General features: G+C 39.5%; 4 protein-coding genes across 4 annotated transcripts; 1 reads left to right on the top strand and 3 right to left on the bottom strand.

Moving 5' to 3' along the window:
* Window positions 1–4,322: 4,322 nt before the first annotated feature.
* Window positions 4,323–7,472, bottom strand: LOC132977919 (cytokine-inducible SH2-containing protein-like). Its single transcript, XM_061042843.1, has 3 exons — window positions 7,163–7,472; window positions 6,634–6,793; window positions 4,323–5,684 (listed from the first exon to the last, which is right to left on the bottom strand). Exons 2-3 carry the CDS (start codon window positions 6,773–6,775, stop codon window positions 5,176–5,178), a joined length of 651 nt encoding a protein of 216 aa, XP_060898826.1. The 5' UTR covers window positions 6,776–6,793; window positions 7,163–7,472; the 3' UTR covers window positions 4,323–5,175.
* A 517-nt stretch (window positions 7,473–7,989) lies between these two features.
* On the bottom strand, window positions 7,990–14,253 carry LOC132977908 (twinfilin-2-like). The gene is made up of 11 exons (XM_061042828.1): window positions 13,446–14,253; window positions 12,594–12,671; window positions 12,313–12,491; window positions 11,729–11,824; window positions 11,541–11,645; window positions 11,421–11,435; window positions 11,287–11,328; window positions 11,058–11,183; window positions 10,736–10,886; window positions 10,066–10,187; window positions 7,990–9,783 (listed from the first exon to the last, which is right to left on the bottom strand). The coding sequence occupies exons 1-11, from the start codon at window positions 13,468–13,470 to the stop codon at window positions 9,616–9,618; spliced, it is 1,107 nt and encodes a 368-aa protein (XP_060898811.1). The 5' UTR covers window positions 13,471–14,253; the 3' UTR covers window positions 7,990–9,615.
* A 1,486-nt stretch (window positions 14,254–15,739) lies between these two features.
* On the bottom strand, window positions 15,740–18,909 carry LOC132977909 (WD repeat-containing protein 82-like). Its single transcript, XM_061042829.1, has 9 exons — window positions 18,440–18,909; window positions 18,208–18,308; window positions 18,037–18,103; window positions 17,647–17,746; window positions 16,870–16,986; window positions 16,577–16,732; window positions 16,410–16,479; window positions 16,165–16,307; window positions 15,740–16,086 (listed from the first exon to the last, which is right to left on the bottom strand). The coding sequence occupies exons 1-9, from the start codon at window positions 18,598–18,600 to the stop codon at window positions 16,054–16,056; spliced, it is 948 nt and encodes a 315-aa protein (XP_060898812.1). The 5' UTR covers window positions 18,601–18,909; the 3' UTR covers window positions 15,740–16,053.
* Window positions 18,910–19,123: 214 nt separating this feature from the next.
* LOC132977906 (pseudouridylate synthase RPUSD4, mitochondrial-like) lies at window positions 19,124–22,080 on the top strand. Its single transcript, XM_061042827.1, has 6 exons — window positions 19,124–19,681; window positions 20,221–20,428; window positions 20,549–20,642; window positions 20,738–20,888; window positions 21,002–21,099; window positions 21,639–22,080. Exons 1-6 carry the CDS (start codon window positions 19,222–19,224, stop codon window positions 21,834–21,836), a joined length of 1,209 nt encoding a protein of 402 aa, XP_060898810.1. The 5' UTR covers window positions 19,124–19,221; the 3' UTR covers window positions 21,837–22,080.
* The last annotated feature ends 1,954 nt before the right edge of the window (window positions 22,081–24,034 follow it).

Raw genomic sequence — 24,034 nt, forward strand, 5'->3', positions numbered from 1 at the left:
TGAGGGGGGCTCTTCCTTTAGGAGGGGGGGGGGGCCACAGGGGGGACCAAGCTCAGTGTTACAGGGCCCCTGTTGGCCCCTGCCTAGAACCACCCATGCTCTTACGGCCTATATAGGTTTAGATGGTTGAGTTGTGGGGACCATTTACGGCCATGATTGGTCATGTGGAGAAAGTGGCCAGGAAAACACTCACAACACCAGACATAGCCTTTGCTCTTTTATCTTGCTACATAATAAAGTATAGCCTACATGAAGACATTTCAATCAGGAGAGATTTAATTGAGAATGAACAATTATTTATTTAACAATAAATGTGCAACAATTTAGATTTGAATGTGCAAAGTCTTTGGGGGTTTGACTCCATCGTGACGACTTCATGTACTCGGAAGGGTAATGAGGCCGACAGCAGGATAGGATACCCCCTATGGAGTCTAGACCCTGGTGGTGGTGAAGAAGATGTAGGCTATGATGAGCCTGGATCTGGACTCTGCTGAGCTGGAATGGAGGTGACTGGGGCGGTGGTGGGTTGCAGCGGTTGCCCTGAAATGACAGAATGACTGTGGAAGAGAGAGAACTGTTTTGGCATTTTGCCGCAGCAAGGTGATTGGTTGAGAGAGGTTGTGCCCGAATCTGGTTGGTTAATTACTTAAAGAATAAACACCCATTATGAGCTGATCACCAGAGCAGCTAGACAGAGGAAGTACTTTAGGTTGAAGTGAAAGGATGAATGAATGAGTGAAAGAATATAACCAGTCTTCCTGTCTGAACTTACGCTGAGCTCCATTTCTGTAACCTATATGTGTTGTTCTTGATAGTTATCCAAGATTTTTTTTAACAGTATTTACCCATTTTAAAATGTAATCGGAATGTAAAACCAAGTTTAATAGGTATTTTATTATTTTCACTTTCATTACCAGCATTTTATTTATTTATTAAGCCATGTAGTCTTTTCATACATGAACCCCGCCCTCCATAAATGTCACAAGGGATCCAAAAGATTATTTTATTTAGAAAAAGCAGCAACACTGGAGAACAGGTAAACATAAACAAAGTGCACAATCTGCGTTTGGTTATCTGCTACAAGCTGCTGTCTGTGTATAGTGCGCCGTTTTGAATAGTTCAGTTAACAGTAAGTAACATAATATAAATAGTGAGTAAGCATATTAGGCTATGCTAGTTTGAACAGCAAGAACACACCCAGCTGTCATCTTTGGCTGGTGCATGCTAAATAAACAAAGCAAACAAACCATAACCATAACCAGGCCCTTATTATACACACATAACATTATTTGGTAATTATAGTCATTGCGTCCTATTCGTAAAATGTCCGTGGGCTTCAAGGGATTTATAGTTCTTGAACTGGTCAAAAGTATACGTACGTATACCATACACAAGGTGTTTTTGTAATGTACGAGGCAACAATGCCGGGTCAGTATTCCAACTTCTTGCGGCCAGGTGGTAAGGATCAATATTGTTAATTGACGCCAAATTCTCCAAATATGATATGGTATCTCCTCCTAACTTGATAGGGGATACTTTGTGCTGCCATCATACCAGAACCTAAAACAATGGGTAGCCAGGGACCCATTGTGCTGATTCAGAGACAGCAACTTTGGAGCATATTCTGTCAGGCTGTAGGATTAGTCTGTCGCAAGGTTGTAGCGACATAACCAGGTTTTTTAAAAAGCTTAGCAGCAGGTATTGAAGTTGTAGACAACAGGTTAATTTAGGAGGTACTCAGGAATAGATTGCAGCCATCCAAATTGTCTGGGCGGGAGAGAAATATAGAGGAGGGGGTAGGTTATAGGTAGATATCAGGCCAACTTTAGAGTGCTAATGATTGGGAGATGCCGGTAGATCGGGGAGGAAAGTTTGTTGTTAAAAAAAAAACTAAAAATAGTTTGCACTAATCTGAGGCCTTACACTGTATTTTGGTCTACAAGTCAGTTTAGTTTATAATTAGTTTATAATTTATTTCATAGAACTGACAGTTCCCTGGGAGGACTCTGAGGAGGAAGCATACGAAAGAAAAAATCTTAAATATGCAGATTAAGAGGCGGGAAGCTGAACAGCTGGAAAGTTATGGTTTTTCCAGTAGAAAGGGGATATAGAGGATTAATAACATGATCATCTATGTCATTACTGGGAGAACTGGGATTCTGTGGACAAACGGTTTGAGAAAGACAGTAAGGGAGATGGCAGTTAATGCAGCTAAAACCAGTCAGTGGATTTAAATGAGGGGAAATAATGCCAGTTGAGGTGCCAAAACAAAGGTAGAAGAAACCCATCCATGTCCTTCGTTTTTCTCTCTTCCATCCTCTCTTCCCTCAGGAAAATGAAAGAGTAGAGCAACAGCCTGATTGGCTGCTATGAGTGCTATCACGGCACCTCACCCTGGCTCTGCTTCCCTTGCCCTTGTTTTCTGAGCTCTCTCTAAAGACTTTTCTCTGTGTCTCTCTGTTCTATCTCGTGTTCCCTTTGCTGTTCTTTTTCATTTATAATGTTGGTACCAGGAATAGTCACATTTTGGTCGTTGGAGCCATTAGGGGCCATGGGGTTAGAGTAGGTAGTATCAGCATTGGGGTGGCTCTGGGACGCCTTTCCTGAAGGTTTCGTGGGACTATTTAGGCTAAACATTGGTGAGGGGCCATGTGGTAGGGTAGGTAAGTAAGGTAGTATCGGCATACATTTCTAGCTCACATAAACAAAGCCTGGGTCTTTTGAAGATGGCAATGATATTTATTGTGGTGGCCATAGGGTAGGTTATGTAACTTATAGGGCATAGGGGCATAAATGGGACTAGCGGTTTCTTCACTGAACACTTTTCCTTTCATTAGGGCACAAGTACTTCAAAAAGTACATTTACTCATGAGCCCTAAGGTGCCATGGCTGTATATAATAAGCTTTGGGGATAAAAGGCAAGAAAGAGTGGGTGGGCCTATACACACCAACCATTACTGCCTCATGGCCACTCTGTGAACTGTGCACTATTTAATTTAGCTCTAGAGGTTTGCTTATTTATAGTTTATTTAAAGTTTCAAGGAAAATCTTGAAGACATACATTTATTTAGGAAGAAGCACAATTCAAGCAAAACATACCTTTATACTGAAGACATGTTGACCTTCCATAAAAGATGTAGATGTGTTTCTAATAAAATGATCAGTTTCACAATAAGATACGGGACTGTTACTCAACCCTAACCCTGAAACTGAAGCAATTAAATGTAATTCAGCCCTTTTCACTGACGAAACTATCAACTTAAATACAAAACAGGTATAATTCAGATTTTAATCTTTGGTCTTGTATTTAAGTTCTTTGCATTGATGCTATTGTCATTTTATGGGTTATTTTGCTTCAGTGATGCATGTTTCCTTATTGCTTAAAAGGGATCTACAGAACCCACCTTGGCTGATATTGTGATGTCGGGGCAAATGTTCAAGAACAAATATCAGTCAAAAACAATGACATCATTCCAGCTGACATTCAGTGAACATTAGGCTTGCAGGGCCTCAATAGATGACTGGGGGCAGTTGTTCACTTGTTTATACTTCTACTCCTTAAGGTTTTGGAAAGTAATATTGTGCCTCTAAGAAACTAAATTTGATTAACTGGTATACTTTAAGATGCAAACTCAGATTCAACAAGAGATTATTGGTTATTATGATTTAGGGGCATCAACATGTAGTTTAGTTATTGAATTATCTATAATCACTATTAAATAATGGAATACACATATATGATAACATAACACTGCAAAATCTATAAATATATTTTTCTTCAATGCTAAATTAAATTCTGCACGAGAGTCCAAATCCAAAGTTCAGTTAAAATGCATGTCAGAAAAAGAAATTCTTGATAGACATTGAAATGAGAATTGCTTTTGTTGCTGCTGTCCAATGACAAAACAAATTATTATTGACAAACAAATGATTTCAAGAAGTCAGACTTCACTGACAGTCTGGAGCAAAGAAAGGCGGTTAGGGATGGTCTGTTCTCAGTCGATGCCACAGTGTATTAATAACTGCAGCTCTAACTGTAATCCTGATAAGAGGCTTTCTCAGCACTGCTCAGTTCCACCTCGTGGAAACCAACTCAGGCGTGTTTCCATGAAAACAGCAGTTCTCATGTTTATGTTTGAGTGGTTTATCAGTGAAAAGAAGAGCTTGATAAAAAAGAATACAATTCTTGAAAATCCACAGGCATTACTTATCCTCTTCTGAGAATAAAGTAGGCTGTAAACAGATGTCCTTGGGCGGTTTCCACCACTGGAAATAACACAGATTTTAGAAAAGGATACTGACCACAAAAGAAATACAAAACACAGTGTGCCCAGCTTTTTTATTATATCTTTTAAATTAAGTTGTCTGCCCCCGTGTCCTTTTAATATGTTTTACGTGAGGTGTCAGCCTCATGTCTTAAAACCAAAACCATGCCAAATTAATGTACCATCAACGGTTTGGACTTTTAATCATTATTGTCAATCATTGAAATTGTCAGTGAGCAGACATTCAAGAAACAAATCATTACAGTTACAACAAGCAGCGGAAAATCTCTTTTCTGACACTTTGTGGCTCATACCTCCTGTAAAATAATTGGTAATGAAAACTCATACTGTATCTAAAAGAAAGCCAAAATACAATGAAAAATGATGACGATACATTTTTGAAAGATTTTGTAATTAACTTAAAGGTACCCAAAGGTTGTATGGGATTCCAGTTGCCCCTGGAAAGGATCTATGTTATCCGATTTCAACAGTGCTTCTTAGATAGAAGTGTAAATGATTACATATAGTCTCTCTCCTGGGACAAAAAGGCAATCAGAAGCTGCTTTTGAACTGATTTAATAAAGAGAAGTTGTGTCTCTTTTGTGGTAAATCAACTGGGCTAAAACAAGCAAGAAATTATACAACACTCTAAGTGGTGGGAGAAAAAAGGGAAATACTTTGGAAACAAAATAAATGCACATTATTGAAAGGAACGTAGCAATATTTTTAAAAAAGTCTGGAGAACAGCAGTGCCACCATAGTAAGACCGAGCACACTCACATGGAGGTCTATTGTCCTTAAAGCTTTTCAATGTTCTCCCTTCAGGGCTGTCAAAGAGTCTAAGATTCGCAGTGTCTTCCTGGAGTGTGACCCTGACCCACATCCCCATCCCTGTGTCTCAGAAGGACCCTCAAATGCTAAACGGGTAGTCCTGCAGGTAGTGCAGAAGAGGCTTTGGAAGTGGCAGCAGATCAGGGCAGTCTGTCGTGTGTCTGTTAATGGCTAGGCGCGCCAAGTGCTGCAGAGAAGGGAAGGTGTCTCGTTTGTGCAGAGGGTGCTTCAGCTTCAGAGGCACCCCGCAGTCCTTAGCTGTGTGCTTTTCAGAGTCAGGCTTTGTTTCGGTGAAGGTGTGATTAGAAGAGTGGCCCCGTGGTGTTTGGCCTGAGCCCGTGTAGTGCTGTATGAGGCTGACGACATCTGGGAAGGACTGCAGCTGAGGCAGGCCGGGGGAAATGGAGTCCAGCCAGAAGGAGCCCTGGCTGTACTCGATGCGGACGCTTGTGGGACCACAGCGGGTCTGCACTGACAGGGCCAGCATGTACTGAGGGTGACTGCTGTCCCGCATCAGAAACGTGCCCTCAGGCTTCTGTAAAAGAGCCTCCCGAGCTTCACTCGCTGAGATGGAACCCCAGTACCAGCCTGAAACCAGACAGATGGTAAAGATGTAAGCTTTTATAGTTATTGTTACATGAATTAAGTTCTGGTAATTGTTCAGATATCGATAAGAACATGTGAGATGGGGTATCACAGGTAAGCCTAGACCAATCAGATAGCATTATAAACAAGCCTAAAAATCTACTAAACCTGAAATGATTTATTATTTACTCTTTGCCACTTCGGATCAGTAGCCGACACAGCAAATAGAGCTTATATTTTAGCATAAATGTATTGTGGCTGCAATTGGAAACTTATGTTTTAGAGCAGCAAACAACTTAATTTAAGTAAATGATTTGAGCATAAAACAAAAATAGATGTTTGCTAGCAGAAAATGTTAGTTGAAGCTACACTGAATAAAGCAGTTTCATGTTAGAAATCATTATTCCTCAGGCACAGCAGGTCATGGGGGCATTCAGCTCATATCTTGGTGCTCAGCTTGTGTTTAGTTTAGACGTCCTGTATGTTTTCATATAGTTCATGAGGTTATCATATGAGAACTGAATTATCTGCAGAGGCCCCCTTCTCTCCAACACCACGTTTTTCACATAAAAAACATGAATATTGTATGCTCTTTGATAGACACAAGGGAGCCTGTGTTCTCAATATGAATTTTCTGTGTGTGTAATTGTAAATGTGTAACTAAGGGATTAACCCGAGGCAGAAAATACATCAATAAGAATCATATCACATCTGATTTATAAATCCAGGGACCGGATTTGATACAAAGAGTACAAAAAAAAACAAAAACTGACCTGCTCCAGTTTTGGTGAAATCATGGCAGTACGACACTAAAATGATCCCCACAATGTGAACTTCAATGCTATGTGCGGTGCGATGCCATCTCTTTACAAGAGTCTATCCTGATTTTTCCTGTAGGAATAAATAAAATATTCCTGATTATGATCATGGTTCAGTGAAAGAGCAGGTGTACCTGAGGTCTGCAGATACTTGAAGTTGGTGGTGATGCAGCAGAGGTCCTCTGCAAGCTCCTGGGGTGGAGGAGAGGGATGTGGGAAACATGAACCTCCTCCTCGCTCCTCATGATGGAAAATTGTCACTGTCCGGGCAACCATTTCTTACTGACAGCAGCACTATTGACATAAAATTTTGTATAATGTTGAAATATTTTACATTTCTTAATAACAAACCAGATTTTTTAGTGTGGTCCAAAACCTTAAAAAAACATCTTAGCTCTGATGTATGAGTTATCTTTTACAATCTTATCTTAGATGCAATCACCTTTATTGACCGTTATTATCCAGAGTTAGTAAAAAATACATTTGAATATCAAAATATTTTTCTTATCACAGAATAAAAAAACACATTTTTTAAAGTCTGCAAAACTAAAGCCAGAAGCTTGCGATTTCTAACTCCACCGTACCGCACTAGTCTACATATTCGTAAGAAAGTCCTCTAAACCCAGACTTTGACAAAACAGAATACAAATAGGTTAAACCTACCTTAAAGCAAGGGAAATCATGTAGGCTCGCGACCAGTTTGAGAAACACTAAATAATAAATATTCCTCCAAGTCACAGTCGAATCATCTCGGATGGTGGCCAAAAAGCAAACATTTCCTTTAACTACCTGCTATAGTAACACAAATTACGAGAAATAAATATTGGTATGGGCTGCCGGTTGTCTGCAGTTTAGTGTGTCCTCTGTAGTCAGTAGACTGCAGAGCAGAAAACAGCTCAGTTCACTTTGGACTGACTGAGCTTCCAGGAATCTATTTCCCAGAAAGGTTTTGTGTTTCAGCGCCCGCAGTGACAGGAGCAGGCCGCTGCCTGCAGCCTCAACACACATTGTCATCAACACAGCCGTGCTGTTTCCTGAACACATTTCATAATAAGACTAACGCTGCTCTGACCAACCGGCTGAATATGCAACCGTGTAGAAAAATAAAAACATGATGACAGGCCCACCTTGTTTTTTTTAAAAAAATAGGCTATTAAGAGCCTTCTCAACATATTTTTTATATTTCAGTTAAAAAAAGAAAAAAAAAAAGAAAAAAAAAAAGCAGATTGCAGTAAATCAATCAAAGGATAACATAATAGCAAATTGAAATAGTTCACGAACAATAATGAAACCTGGTAATTTTTTTTTTTACCTTTATTGTTATTAATTCCAATAGCCATATAGTAGGCTACACATTGCTACTTCCTTAGATAGTCTTCATCCAAAACATAGTTATGGTTGACACAAAACGCGCATAGAGTTGAATAATATCTATTTTGATGAAGGTGGATTAGTCAGGGAAAGGTAGGCCTACATAATACAACTCCAACTAAGAATGTATTGCAGTATATTTAATTTCACCAATATTTGTTTTCGGTCTTTACACACAAAAATGCCCCCATGAACTATGGATTGAAATAAAATATGTATCCGTAGACTTATCATATCTATTATGTTGAAGGACATCGCAGTACTTCCGGGATGGTTTGAGTGACATTTCGCTGCCTTGACGTAACTGACGGCACTAAGGCGTTTAATGCTGCATTTTCGTCCAATGGAAATTCAGAGTATTAGTAGCCTACCACACGCTTCTCAATTACACCTTGAACGCTTGTGTGTTTTTAATCAATTCACTTGTCATTATCCGTGGATTTTCATGCCCGGTTGACTTCAAGTACAGTGCACTGAGTATCATGTGAACAGCTATTGTAAAGAAAACTGTAGCATATTATATCGACATATAGTCACACGCTTTACTTACCTCTCCATCGTGCTCTGAGTAACACGTTTTCAGCGAGTGGTTATGTTTCGTTATACAATGAAGAAAATAAGCCTACAAATAGTTGATTCATATTCCTGGAAATTCACTGAACTGGGTCATGTCATGGAAGAAGTCCGCATTTCTTGACAAAGTCAAAGTTCATCATCATCATCATCATCATCACCATCATCAACAAACCCACAAATTCCATGGAGACAGACAATGACCATTTGAAACCCACAAGTAAGCTTTGAACCATATTTCCAAGAAAGTGTGTTCACATCAGCCGTGTGCTATGAAAGCAGCAGAGCCGCTGAGGGCTTCTGAGTAGAGAGGCTTCCTGGAAAACACACACAACAAAGTGACCTCCACTGCTGAGCCCTGATCCCTGCTGCTGCTTCTGCCTGCATGACTACAGAATTACCACGCAAATACTGCCAGAGAAAGAGGGAAAAGAGGACACAAACAGGAGTAAAAGGAAACATTTTATTGTGGGGTTTTTGTAAAATAACAGTTTTGTCAAACCTCTTCAGTTGACAGGAGAAGGCAACTTTACAGGCATGTGGTAAAAATCGAAGCATAGGACAAGTATAGGCTGTCTATAATAAAAAGGAGAATGTCATAGCCATTTCTCTATGATTGTAAACAGTTGAACAAATAAAAGCGAACAGCAAAGAGGAGTTATCAGATGGGATTGTATGCCTGATCATATAGTGAATGGGGTATTCAAAATGTACCATTCATTTGAGTGATATGCATTTTAACATCATAAAATCTAATTTACGTAAAGGCATGGCTGGTTGCCAGGCTACCACACAGACAACCTATTGTGCTGCATCTGAAAACAGTTTTTGCAGAAACAATATGGGAGATTGTTTACTAAGGCATTTTTAGAAGGCTATATTTAAAAAGCATTTCCTGAATTGCAATTTGAAGACAATTTTTTAATCTTAGCTGTCACCTTCTCAAGTTTTTTTTTACATTTTGTTTACATATTTGACCATAGAACAATACAAATGAATTCCTTTTTAAGGTGTATCTATTTTGTCCTGTTTTCTGAGTTTATTATCTGCAACTAACAGAAGAAATGACAAGAAGTTTACCAGTTAAATAACATGTAAGATCATTCGTATAGTGTTATTTTGCAAGTGTGTGTGTATAATTCCTGATGTTTGTATGTGTGTGTGTTTAGTATCTAACTTTCTTCCCCATTCTCTCCTGCACCCTTGATAAGGCGTTTGTTGCCCCTCTTCCCTCCTGGTCCGCGGGGCTTGGTGAAGGCCTGCTTTAAGGTGTGCTCCATTGGGTGGACCTCTTCGTACAGGAAGTGTTCAGTCAGGTCATTACCGTTGTCTATCTCCATCTACACACAGCCACACACACAAAAAAACCTTAACCACTGACCACAGAAAAGGCCGTCTTCCAATGGGTGATATATTTCTTAAACCCCATTTGAAAAAAGATTATGACAGTTTGGGTCTGAAATATTTCCACAAAACTACTAGCCTTATTCCCAGACACAGAACAAGACAGTAATGGACTGCCTGTGTAGATATGTAATGACCACAGAGCTGCATCATCCACAATCATTATTACCTAACATCTTTAACTAAAGGTCATGGCTGCTATTTCATTTGACCTTTACCTTTTTGGTGACCTCCAGGTGGTAGTCTTTCTCCACCTCGTCCAGTAGCCTGTTCTTACAGCTAGAGTACAGCATCCGCTCCTTGATGCTGCAGGTGTACCCAGGCATTGAATATATGAACACTGGAACACATGTGAACTCATCAGTCAAGATGCTGTTGTTAAAGAGAAAATTAGATTTAAAAAAAACATGTTGTGCCACGTGAAGAATTCTAAAGCAGTAAAGTCTATACTTTCAATTTATAGCAATATTGCAAAAGATGCTTTCTATGGGGTGTTGGTGGCCTAGTGGTTAGTTCGTCCACCCCATGTACAAAGGCTGTTCTCCTACAAGCGAGCTGAGGCGGGTTTTAAGCCTCTCTACAAACCGTAACATTGCGCCCACATGTCAGTCAGGTCAGCCAAGCGCATAACAATGGATAACAAGTATCCTTTATAAAATCCAAAAAGATGCGTTGTTTAAAAAAATCACTTCCCGTACAGTGTGTGCCCATGAGGACAACGCTGTAATCATTTGAATTTCTACTGTAAAACTGGATTTTTTTAAGCGTGTATGTGACTTCCGGGGGCTCTTGGAGCCAGCCTCAAGTGGACCCTTGACAAACTGCAGAGTTCTGCACTTCTGCATTGGCTTCATTTTTCAACACAGGAGGTTTCCGCATGGTACTTACCCAGTGCTTCCTGCCGCTGACCCTGGTGAGAGTGCTTGAAGATGAAGAAGTGATATCTTGGGGAATCTGAAGGGATCCTAAAGGGAAGCTCGTGGATCTCTGTAGGTTTGGTGTGAACCAGCTCAATAGTCTCCTTCTCTACATCCAACCTCTGCAACAACACAAACCACAAATAAGCTTTGTCAAGTCATACGCAGCCAATTTTCCTGTCAAACATAGATACATGGTTTTTAAAAAGTGTATGCTTTTTTTTTGTTTACTAAAAACATCTTCATTTGACATGCCAAGTCATTAGAAAAAAACGGTGATAGTCTGAGCTCACCAGCTGTATGTAGTTGATGCATCTCTGCTTGAGTTGCTGCAGGGCTCGTTTGGCCTCTTCCTGGAGCGGAAATGCAAGACCTTGAAGAGTCTGTGCCCGTTTGTCTAAGCCAAATTCCATTGTAACCTGCAGAATGAAAAAAAACATTGAAAATTAATTTTCATTGAGTCCTACCAAAGCGAGTTAAATTTAAAGCCATTTAGAAACAGATGAAATGATGGTAACAAACCCTTGCTCGTGCTGTAGGAGTCCCAATACGCCTTCGTTCATCCTGTGGACAAAACAGACGGACTTGTAATCTTTCCTACTCGCTCTTCCTCATGCAAATTTAGTTGATTTCATATTTGAAGAAAATCTACCCACCCACACAACTTTATCCTGCAGGAGAAGAGTCAAAGCACTTGAGATTAGTACAAATAATGTATAAACATAAAGTACACTTCTTTTGTTACATTGATACAGTTTGTATGGTTTAAACTTTACCTCTGTGACTTTGATTTGTTGTAACTGCTGCTCGGCTGTTGTGAGTGGAGCCGGGGAGGAGCAGGAGGTCATGTGTCGCAGGTAACCCTGGAAGCACACGTCATCCTGCAGACAGGCACACAGTGTGAATCATCATCAGCACCTCAGGATTCACTCGAACGTCGCCATGTTGGAGGGATTTTACGTACCTCGACTGTGCCAAACATTTCATCTTTAATGTGACCTCCTCCAAACTCTTTCTTCAGTGTGGCACGGGTAGCTGCGTACAACATCTTCTGCCTCACCTAACAGGTGCCAGGATGGAACACAGGAATTATCGGTATAATAAATATAGATCATGGTTTTCATGGTTTTGGTTGTTTTTAATTGGATGACTTTGGATGAAATTAATGGTAAATTTAAAATTTTATTGAATAACTTTAAAACTTTTTATTATTATACAACAAGGTATTTATATGTCTTAAAACATAATTGTGTACTTTTAGTTATGATGACATCAACTATTTGAATTTCAATAATATTTTAAATTGTGGTAAATGTTTTGTTTGTTTGTTGTTTTTAAATATACACACTTCAAGTCAAACAAGTCAAAGTCTAAGTCAATATTTTCTCCTGCATGAAGAAAAGAACTTAAAATACTTCACAGGTTATTTAAGTTTTTAACTGTCAGACATAGATGCTTCTGTTTGACGTTTTACCTACATTTGTCTGTGGATTTAAAGTATGGCTGGTATGTGATTGCACTCGAGTAAATCAGCTGTTTAAAACATACTGGTGATTGGTCAGGTGACCAGGGGATGAAGATCCACTCGTATCCCTGTGCATTCTGGGAGTCCAGGCGATAGAGGATGTAGCAGGGTTCCTGATGTGTTAGCAGAGGAAGCAGGAAGTGATCGTAATCCTTGTCCCAACTCTGTGCGGGCTCTCTGTACGAGTCTAACACTAGCTCCTCTGCAGCAAAAAAAAAAAAAACATACATCAGGTGAACTCATCTCTTGATTTCAAACAGGTCAACTTGTGCCAAAACCTTCAAGAAACCTCTCCCATGTTTACCATTTCTGATGACTATCTTCATAATTCTGATGGCACCTCCCCTCGCCCGGGCCAGGAACTCCTTCAGCTCAGATGTTGCTGAAGTAACCAGATATAAGACAGACAGGTCAAAACTGAGGATGAGGACTGAGAACCTGAGACTCAACTTCAGGGAGAAAACTTGACCCATCGCCAGATCAGCACACCATGACATAAAGCGGCTTAGACTGAGGACATTTGGACCATAGGACCACAGAAGAAATATAATTTTGGGATATAAAAAACCTACATACTTTCCCTTTTCCAAACCCATTTATGGTTATTTTACTTCACAGAAAACTATTTATTGCATCCCCTCTTCTCTCACCATGGTTACAAAACACAGCATCTCATAAATGATGTAAGATCAGGTGAGAAAGGTGAGAGAGGTACGCTTCTGCCAAACCGCGCCCCCCAGCCTCCAATTACAAAATGCCGTAACATACATCATTGCTGTGAAACTATCCATGAATTCCTTTAGAATAAATAACTAAATAACACAATTATGGCTCTTACAATATAGGAGACAGACATATCAACAAAAAGCTGTCATAAACAGGATGTTCTGTAAATGTGTAGATTTTACAGTCCACCTTTATTTATGACCACATCATGTTGTCAGTCACATCAAACAACCCTTTTATATTTAAAGCATTCTTTCAGGACATCATAGGTAACTATCAGCGAGACCATGAGAACTAGTTAAATATAGTGGCACATCTTAAAAGCTGAAATTAAAATTTTAAAAGAACCGTATCTAGGGACAAACAGCCCAACACACAAAAAAACGCAAGAATTAATAAAGTTCAGTATTCCTGGAACAAATCATCTTACCATTAATTCCTGTCTGGTGTGACATCTTCACCCTCCTCTCATAGAAGAAGCAGGTCCAGGTGACTGTGTGTCCTCGCTCCTCTTGCTCAGCAGGTAGGCTGCCTCTACACTGATGGCAGACAGATGGACCCACGCGCACCACTGAAATAAACGCCCGGAGGGTGACTCGGGAGATTCCTTACACTTGAAACACAATCTGCGGAACTGTGGCTGATGAGTAATAACATGCCTGTCAGAGGATATGCCACCCTGACCACTGATCTAAAACTCTCTGTGTATCAATGGCGGCCCCACTTTAAAGTCTCTGTGGGGGACGCTCTCCTAAGTCACATACTGTCCTTACCTGTAGATTACGCCACTGTGTGTGAGTACAGGTCTTCCAATCATGACATCAGTGGTCAGGTCAGTGTTTTTCAGATGCTGTCGACATTATCGACATTTTATCGCTCATTCACACAGAGAAGCCAACCAGCTCAGGCATGATCTCAAGTTCCATCCACCTGGTCACTGAAATGTGACACTGAGCCAGAATCGGACTGATTCATTTCAGCATTGTTCAATGGATCAAGAAGGGGAGTATTTATCTTATGTATATTTTAGATGGCTGATATACTTTTGATAGATGAGGAAAAGGTGGAAATTGAAAAGGTACCTTTTCATGTTCCTAAATTATAAATGTGTGCTGTAACATACAAACAGCTTTTTGGGTAGCTTTTTATGCCTTTAGTTAGAGAAAGGACAGTGGATAGAGTCAGAAATCATGGAGAGAGAGAGAGAGAGAGAGAGAGAGAGTGGGGATTGACATGCGGGAAAGGAGCCACAGGTCGGATTCAAACCCGGGGCGTCTGCTTGGATGACAATAGCCATCGTACATGGGGCACGCGCCAAACAATAGGCTACTGGTGCCCCGCAAACAGCTTTTGTCCTTTAAGAATTGTGTACATTAGAAAAGTTGATTCCTGAACAGACAGCATTTATAGTTCAATTACCGGCCACAGACAACAATAAAACAGAATTGCACAGTGTGTACACAAAGGAAAGAGAATTGAAGTGTTATGTGAATTCAAAAGAAACTGCCAAACACTGTGACTATCACCGCTTACATTGTGTCCCTCCTCCGACACCTCCCCGATACACAATCATGAACTCAAACGCAGGTAGGTGAGAGAAAGATAAGCATGTACCTGTGAGCGGATCATCCATTATTCACTGTGTGGTGAGTACACAACCCAAGCATCTATACATTATTCAACAAAACCCCCCTCCCCTCCTTTTCTACTTAACAAAACAAAAAACACAGCCATTTATCAAATAGATTTAAACTGCCTTGAGCTTCTTTCACACCAGCATGTTTGTTTACATTAGAGTTTGAGAGGTGACGCCTGTGAGTTCAGTGAGATCATGTCAGAGTGGTGTCATTGTTATGAGACTAAACAGTACACTAAGCTTACAATGATGTAAACACACTTTTTAACTCTGTATTGCCCCATTTTTTAAGGTTGTAGTTATGCATCTGCAGAAGGGAACTTGGATTGTTTATTTAATATGATACAAAACATGTTTTAATTTTTTAAATAATAAAGTTTAAATAATAGATCTATAAGTGATTAAACAAAATGAATGAATGAAACTATAGTTAAGGTGCAACTACTACTATTTCATAATAAACAGAAATGTTTTTATTTTTTCAGGTGAAACTACCAAACTAGACTTAGTCAAAATGTGATAACTTTAAGGATTCAGTACTTCCTTTTGAAACTAAAAAGATCAAGAAATTGATTAAACGTCATTGTATTTGGACTTCTGTTTGGACAAATTGAGTTTAAGTATATTGATTAATTAATTGACCCATCTGTCACATAACTGCGTATTTCTTATTATCATGTTACTTCAGCATCTTTTGCACTATTCACCACTGCACTGTTTTATATTTAGTCTTGTAAATATTAGTCTTTGCTTATTATGTATATTGTTTGCTTATTATGTATATTGTTGATATTTAATGTTGTACCTGTACAGGTACACCTTGTGTGTGTAAGCATACCTGGCCAATAAATCTGATTCTGATTCTGATGTTTGAAAAGGAGGGGGGAGAAGTGTGTATTAATCCCATCCTCTCTTCATTCATCATGAGCTAATAATGCAGCTATCTTATGTATTATATCATAAATGTTTCTTTTGTCTTCTTTACATTTTTTCAGTTATTGATATTATATAAGAAAAAAGGCTTTAGTTACAGCCTGTGTCCTGAATGTCAATAGTCAATGTTCAAAAAAAGGGAAACAAATCCTTGTTTCCATATGAAACGGTTTATTATGAAATGTTGAAACAAGGAACAATAAAAACACAATTTCAGGTCAAATCTTCACACAATAAAATGAACCCAACAGGAGTTTAAAAAAATATTCCTCACAGGAGTTACATATATGGGATTCTGTCACAGTTGGATCAACCTTTTAAGTTTTAAATACTGCCAGTAATAATTAAAAAACAAACAAACAAATAAGACATTTTCTATTCTGATAAAGGGGATCCCAGTCTAAAATGTACAGACATCTTGCATGGCTTTTATGTGTTTTTAAAAAGTTCTCACTTTGGCAACGCCCATCTATAGCACATCCACACACGGGAGCCAAAACATCTGTCAAGAGAAGGAAATAAGGACTTTGTATGAGAAAGTGCAGTTCTGGAGAAAATTATGTGATGTGTTTGATCTCACCATTTGAGTGCAGGCGCTGGCAAATGTCATGTATCTGGGGTTAAACTGCAGAGTGTTGATGGGTCCCGGATGTTTCCCATCAAGCACAGCCACCTTCATTCCGCTCTCCGTGCTCCAAACGTGGACTCTCCCGTCCTCCGAACCTGCACAACAAACATTTCAACAGAAATTGATTGATTGAAGTTCAATCAATAAAATACTACAGGAAAAGAACAAAAATATAACACTGAGGTGTTGCAGCTTACCTATCATGACAAACTGTGAGTCAGGAGTAAAGCAGGCCTCAAGGGGAATGCCTTTACTGTTATTGTAGCCCTTAAAATGAAACGAGAGAAAACACCTTCAGGTAATCACACAAATAGATGTGTTGAGTAAGTTTGTAGCATTATGACGTAATAACAGTTTATTTTACAGAAAAGGTGTGTAGCACAGATCCATTGAAGGCGTTCAGAATGCGAATCATTCCTCCATTGGTTGAGATGAGAATCTGTTTCCCATCGTTACTGAATCGGAGTCCCGTCCAGTCGCAGGCACGATTAAACCTTGTTTCAAAAGAGGCAAAAGGACCCTATCCACAGAAAAACAACATACATTATAAATACAGAGTAGGGTGGAGATACCCATAGAGCAGGTGTTTGAAGGTTACCTCCTATTTGAAAACAAATAACAGACACAACCCTGTGACAGACTACATTTATACTTTACCTTGTCAAAAGCACGAAGGTCATACAACGTAATGGCCTGAGATTCTACCCCAGCAGCAAATATCAGACCATCAGGGTCAAAGGAACATACAGGTTTACCCAGTGGATTAGTAAGACCCTAAAAAACACAAATAAATTCACAAAAGGGAGATTTACATTTGGACAGAGATATGCAAATATATTACAAGCATGTTCTAGCCTTTTTGATTAAATATTGCTGTTCCTGTCCTTGAAATTTAACCTTATTTGTAGATAGATAGATAGATAGATAGACATAGACATATATTTACTTTATTGATCCCAAACTGGGAAATTGTGGGAGATAGATAGATAGATAGATAGATACATACATAGATAGATAGATACTTTATTGATCCCGAGGGAAAATAAAGGGCAGTCCCTTGGCAGATTGCAGTTTTTTTTTGTTATAAAAAAGCATTGCATCAACAAAATGAAAAAATACACAAACAACAAAGAAACAGAGCAGTACATCACAAACACACACATTCACACCAGTCTTGCCTTACAGTAGCATGTTATAGAAACCGCTGGTTCAGTTTTACATTTTAAAGAGCAGGAATGTTTTGTTCCTAAAGCAGGTCTGGGGACACCCAGTGGTCACAGGACAGATAGACTCAGGGTGGTGTTTGATAAATGCATTAATCGTGGATGTTTTAGCGCTTACATCTGAAGCAGCAGCTGTAATTATACATTTGAGAAAGTGCCCACAAAGAACACAGGAAGTGTCATCTTTCCAGCCTGTTAACTGATTACTTACCCGACAGTTTGGAGAGCGCAGGTCCCAGATTCGGATTGTCTTATCTAATGAGCCAGAGATAAATGTATCATCCACTGGTGACATGGAAAGAGAGATAACTCTGAAAAACAAATTGAAAAAAGAATTATACAAGCATGCAGTGTTCTAGATAAGGAGGAAGGAAGGTGGAAAAGGTATAGATCAGAACATACATTTTAAGATGAATAGATTGTAAACATACTTTAATGTCAACTGTCTTTTATCAAAGAGCAGCCAGGCTTGAGAAGCTTAATAAGTGTGAGAGAGTGTGTAGGTATACATTTGTTAGGAATTCTCTATTCAGCAAACACATGACCAGAGCTGAGAATAATTTGTTGTCCTCTTTGCTTCTTTTCCAGAGTTTCTACTCACCTTGCAGTGTGACCCGGGAAATACCTGATAAACTTGTTATCACTGAGTGACAGGTATCTGATGGTATCTACAAGGTAAAAACACATTTCATTTCAACACGTATTCAAATCCATTGTAATATCTGGCTTGGTGTTTTGTACTAAAGGCTAGTTGTAGATGATGAGTTATTACCGTCCAGTTTATTGGAGCTGTAGACCACTGTCTGTGTATCTTCATGTGTGTAGCGAATCAGGTCCACTCCATACTTCTTGCTGTACAGGGTCCTCTGAGGTCTAGACAGGACAGCATATGTGAAGATGTATAATCTTAAGGCATAAATGAATTTCAGTGTGACTCCTAATCATAATAGTTATCAATTGCCACTTTAATGTACTATACAAATGTAATAACATTGGCCACTTACTTTCCTTCCCGGATGTCATATAACACAATGCAGTCGTCGTCACTGCTTGATATTGCATTTTCGCCATTTGGGCTGAAATCCACACAGTTGACTTTCTTTGAATTTTCTCCATATGTCCTGGCAACCCTGAAACTCCGCAGCACGCCGTCTGTGATCTTCATTTCTGCACAGGTTTTTTTTTAGCTTTATAAAACCACGAGTGTCTCCACCTCAGATATCTGTGTTTCTGCAATAATGAAACCCGTGGGTCATTTTTGACGTTTGTCTGGTCGGCCAATTACCGGTAATTGGAAATATCTGTAAAGATCGTTTTCGTGAAATTATGGATACACAACACCAAACGATAGCTTACCAAGGTATGTTCGATTTATAACTTATTTTCTACAGAATAGGCGGTGTTAAACAATCAAGATTCCACCGAGTGGCTTCAGAAAGCCGGGAAGTATCGGAAACAGGAACGAGCACACCTTTTACAAGAAAACGGAAATGACGTAACGACACGGGACGCTACAGATAAAAAACAAAACATGGGTTTCTGCTGTACCAACGGCGATGTTTAACGGCTATATGTGCCTTTATTTACAATTTAATCTTGTCCATAATATACCTATATATAATATATAGTCTTTCAATGTAGTTTTGCTTTCATGATGCTGTTGGAAATAATTTGGTTTTTTTTTATTCTGAAAGGATTAGCCCGGAAGTCATTAATGGGAGAGCATGTGTGACCCCTGGAGTTTTTTGTTTGTAACGGGGATGTGAACCTATTAGCAAAAGTCAAGATGATGAACACTGTGGGAATAGCCTGTAGAGAATGGAAATACGGTCTGAGCAAATTCAGACCACAGATAAACTGTCACCGGTGTCCGGAGTTAGCACCGTCCCTCAGCCGTGTCCGGTCCACCGCTGTTAAAGCTGCAGACACCGGAGAGAAACCCCGTCTCAGAGCTGTCGACCTGGCGCAGAAGATCCAACAGGAGAAGTTAAAGTCTGGAGAGAAACCCCGTCTCAGAGCTGTCGACCTGGCGCAGAAGGTCCAACAGGAGAAGGGAAAGCCTCCCGCAGCAGAGGCAGACCCTCCGGTGTCCGGTCAGCAGAAAAGAGTGACGGAGCTGAAACGGTTCAGTCTGCAGCTTCAAAACGTTCACCCCAACGTGCTGGCCAAACACCTCCACAAAAGCGTACTGTACCAGGATAAAGATTTGGTTATTATCAACAAACCCTATGGTGTTCCCGTCAGAGGTAAAACAACAGAACATGTAACATTTTCTTGATACTGTAATTTGTGATCTGTTGATTAACTGTTTTTAATAAACAAACATTACATTTCTTTAAAAGAAGTTCTGAGACCCGTGATTCTTACTTCAAAATCTTCAAATAGTCTACATTTTGATGGTTGACAATGTGTCCATCAACAGCCTGAATTGAATACAGGTTTGTTTAAATTCTTAGTTGGTTAAAGCAGCAGGTTTAAGTCCTGGTCGTCTGGGGGAGTCTAATGTACATTTATATATACACCAGAAGATAATTCTGCATGTTAATCGTAAAGTAATATGCTAAATTTCAAATCTTCTTTTTTTCCCACACCATTTTGCTTACTGTTTGTGTCCATACTTCGGAGAATACATTTATACATTGTATTTCTGCAATATCAGTAAAGATACAGGCTGATGTACAATAGACAATAAATTATGATCACTTTTTTAGAGATGTAAACTCGTTCTGAAGTTGAATAACTTGTATATTTATTTATGTAAGTTGTTTTATTTTGTCTCTCTCAGAGGACTCTGGGGTTACCTCCATTTCTTCAGTGCTTCCTGTTCTCTCGAAGATGATGGATGGGATGAAGATAAATTCAGATTTCCAGCTGCTGCCTTGTCTGGGATTGGAGAAAGAAATATCAGGCGCTCTCCTGCTGGCCAGGAGGGAGGAAGTCGTGGAGCACATACTGAATCTTAACAGAAATAACCAAGTTCAGATAAAGTACTGGTAAGAGCATGTACTGGGAAGGTAGACAAAATGTTAAAATAGGCCTTAAAGGTTGTGTGTACTTATTGTCTTACCTTCTACTGCAGCAAACATAAAGATGTTTGTCATATCCGCCCTCAGGGTCATCACAGTCGGTGCTCCTGTGCCGTCTGAAGGAGTGATTGACATCCCTGTCATAGAGCGAGAGGTCACAGGCTCTCAGCCACACTTCAAGGTGCCTTTTCTTCTGTGGTTTTGATGCTATAAGAATAAATGGAGGTGTGCATATTGAATATTGATATATTGATTCTTCTCTCCCTTTTTTTTCAGATGGCTTTAAGTCCTCTTTTCAGAATGAATGATGCAGGTGATGGTGTGACCAAAGTCCGGGCCAATCGGCAAGCTCACTCTGCGGTGACCAAGTACAGAGTAATCGACAGCAGCAATGGTTGCAGCCTTGTGGAGCTTCAGCCTTATACCAGTAAGAAGACTGTGCTCGTCACAGGAAATCAGTGCCAAAATAATTAGGTAAACTTTATTATTAAGAAGACGAGACACATTTTCTACTCACTGACTTTATTTTTCTGTCTACAGGAGTGAAGCACCAGACAAGGGTTCACATGGCATACGCTCTGACATGCCCAATTCTTGGTGACCACAAATATTCCCACTGGAGCAAACTGGCACCCCAGGTAAAAGATGTTCACAGCTTCACATGAGCACAGAAGTATAAAAAAAGAGGTATATAAATAAGGGAGCAGTGCCTAAGTCAAAAACTAGCAAATACAACATTGACTGTGACTCTATTGCTTTACTTCATTGTGACTGATTCTGAGTGTCACAGTTTTTGCCACTTAATCCCTAGTCATTCCCATTCCACAGATTAAGACAAACTTCATAATGCTCTTCTCATGTTATTAGTTATGTTTTTCCACGCAACGTTCCTGAATAATTACTGCCTGATAAAAAACCAATTGCCTTGTAAAAAGAAGTATTGGATGATGGTAATAATGACATTACAAATAAAATGGGTTTCACTTTCTATAGATCAAAGATGATAAGGTCAGATCAATATTTAACGTGTCTGTTTAATCAGAATCAGAAATACTTTATTAATCCCAGGGGGAAATTTGTTTGCTACAGTTGCTCATAACACCAAAAATCAGTAGAAAGTGTAATTCATTATCTGTGTATTCTCTAATAGATAACTCATTTTTATGTTGATGCACAGAAATTACCTGAGCGCGTGCTGGGAAAGCTTGGATTGCAACAGAGCAAGATCCGGTACCTTCCTCTCCATTTGCTCGCCCGGCAGCTGACACTGCAAGGAACAAACCAAGCCGAGATCCAAGTGTCCTGTCCCCTGCCCAAATACTTCATACAAACATTAAACAGACTGCAGTTGACACTTCCTGATAAAAAAGACTGAATAACCACCTATTCACCTTTTTTTCTTTTTTGTTCAACTCTTTGCACTCCAACTGATTTCTTCATGTTTATAGGCATTAGTGATGAAAGTCTTTTTCATGTGTTAAATGGAGGGAGGGTTTCTTGTGTGTCTTGGTATTCAATGTTATTTAAGATTATCAAACAGAGAACGGTATAGAAATGACTTTACAGTGCTAACATTATTAATTTAAGTAATAAAAAAAGATAAAGATTTGTAAGAACAACTTTTTGTCATCAACTGAATTTCTACCAAAGGTTGATTTTTTTTTTTTTTTTTTTTTCCAAGAGACTAGGAACGCTGGTAGAAACTTTCCATCCCCAGGTCCAGAGTCTATGATCTCATTTCCACTTCATGGTACAACTTCACTCAACTCTACAGGAATCATTTCTGACATTTTAAGCTGGCAACAGAGTGAAACATCTCCAATAAGAACTCACAGAACACACTCGTGAAAACAGATTTTCATAATGTTATGACCACAGTCATGTGATGTAATTCACATGGATTAACTCTTTACACTGGCACCTGTCAGTGGGTGGGGTATGTTAGGCAGCAGGTGAATATTTTGTCCTTGAAGTTCATGTGTTGGAAGGACAAACACAAAGGGCGAAGGGTGAGGGTGTGAGCCACTTTGACAAGGGATAAATTGTGATGGCTGGTTGACTGGTTCAGTGCATCTCGACCTCTGCAGCTCTTGTACGGTGATCCCGTTCTGCAGGGCTCATAGCTTACGAGAAGTAGCCCGAAGAGAGGGAAACCGGCAGCAGGATCATGGATGGCCAAGGTCTGTTGATTAAGAGTGAAGGCTGGTCTGTGTGGTCCGATCAAACAGAAGAGCAATTGGGGTGTTCAAATTTCAGAAATGTACTATCAGTTCTGATAGAGAGGTGACAGTTGTAGCTATTATAGGACTGCTGAAAACGACTATAATGGGAATATGAGCATGGAAGAAGGTGGCAAAACGTTCAAGGTGTTGACTCAGCCTCCAAATTCCCTGGATTCCAACCCAATCTAGCACCTCTGGGATGTGCTGAATACCAAGACTGATCCATGGACGCCACTTACAGGACTTAAAGGGTGTGCTTCTAATGTCTTGGTGTCAGATATTTCAGCACACCTTCAGAGGTATCGTGGAGTTCATGTCTCCAGGGAGTTGCCTACACAATATAAGGCAGGTACTCCTCCACCTATAGCCTACATCTTCAGTTAATTGCGTAGGCTATGATACATGATCAAAATTCCTGCCAGACAAAAACAGGGCTACACACCTTTCACTTCAGTCTCTTATTGATGCGCAGCACAGATCCTGGCCTTCAGTGAGCATGGTACTTTTCACTTTAAAATGCACAGTCATATTTTCAATTAACTAACTGGCATTTTGGGACCAACACATTTCAAGACAGCGCAGGAGTGTGCATGCACTTTTTTAAGTACTGTAAATTGTGACTTTGAACATACTAAGCTAATGTTGCCATTATCTCTTCTCATAAATGAATATATGATTGATAATAATAATGACATAATTGATATTTATTTGTGTGAGTTTGTGCACACATCACACTTCAGGCCACCTCTGTATAAGTCAGTACCCTAGTTGGGCCACCCCAAAAAAAGAAAAGTCTGGACATGCCCCTGTACAGAGGAGTTCACTTCACTACCCCCAGTAGTCCTCCATGACATTCACAGCAAAGGTGAGACATCACAGGGAGGTAAATATCACATGTTGAACAGGCGGTCTGAATAGGGCTAGTAGTAATAATTATAGTGGCATTTTCCCAGATGACACCAGGTGCATTACTTCATTTTTTTTTTCTAAAACCCTTTGACATGAGTTTTGATCAAGAGTCAACCTACAGTGTTGAAAAAATGAAAAGGCCAAGAAATCCTCATATGTGCTCAATTTTACAGCAGAAATAAACCTGTTTGAAGCCTGGTTTAGTTTTTCATCTAGACAGATCATTTTGGTCTCCAAATATTATTTATTTATTGGTTAAGACTATATAGGGCTGAATATTTTTTATTACTCATCTATATTGATTATATTAAGGCTCGGTTATACATCAATTTAGATCATTAGAGGCAGGCTAAGTTTAGAAGCAGGGTGACCTTAGAAGCTTGTGGCCAGGAGGCTTAAGGCCTGCCTCAAGTCAACTTATCCCTCACTCGATTGATTGAAA

Source organism: Labrus mixtus, chromosome 7 (assembly GCF_963584025.1).
Source record: "Labrus mixtus chromosome 7, fLabMix1.1, whole genome shotgun sequence".
Taxonomy (NCBI): Eukaryota; Metazoa; Chordata; class Actinopteri; order Labriformes; family Labridae; genus Labrus; species Labrus mixtus.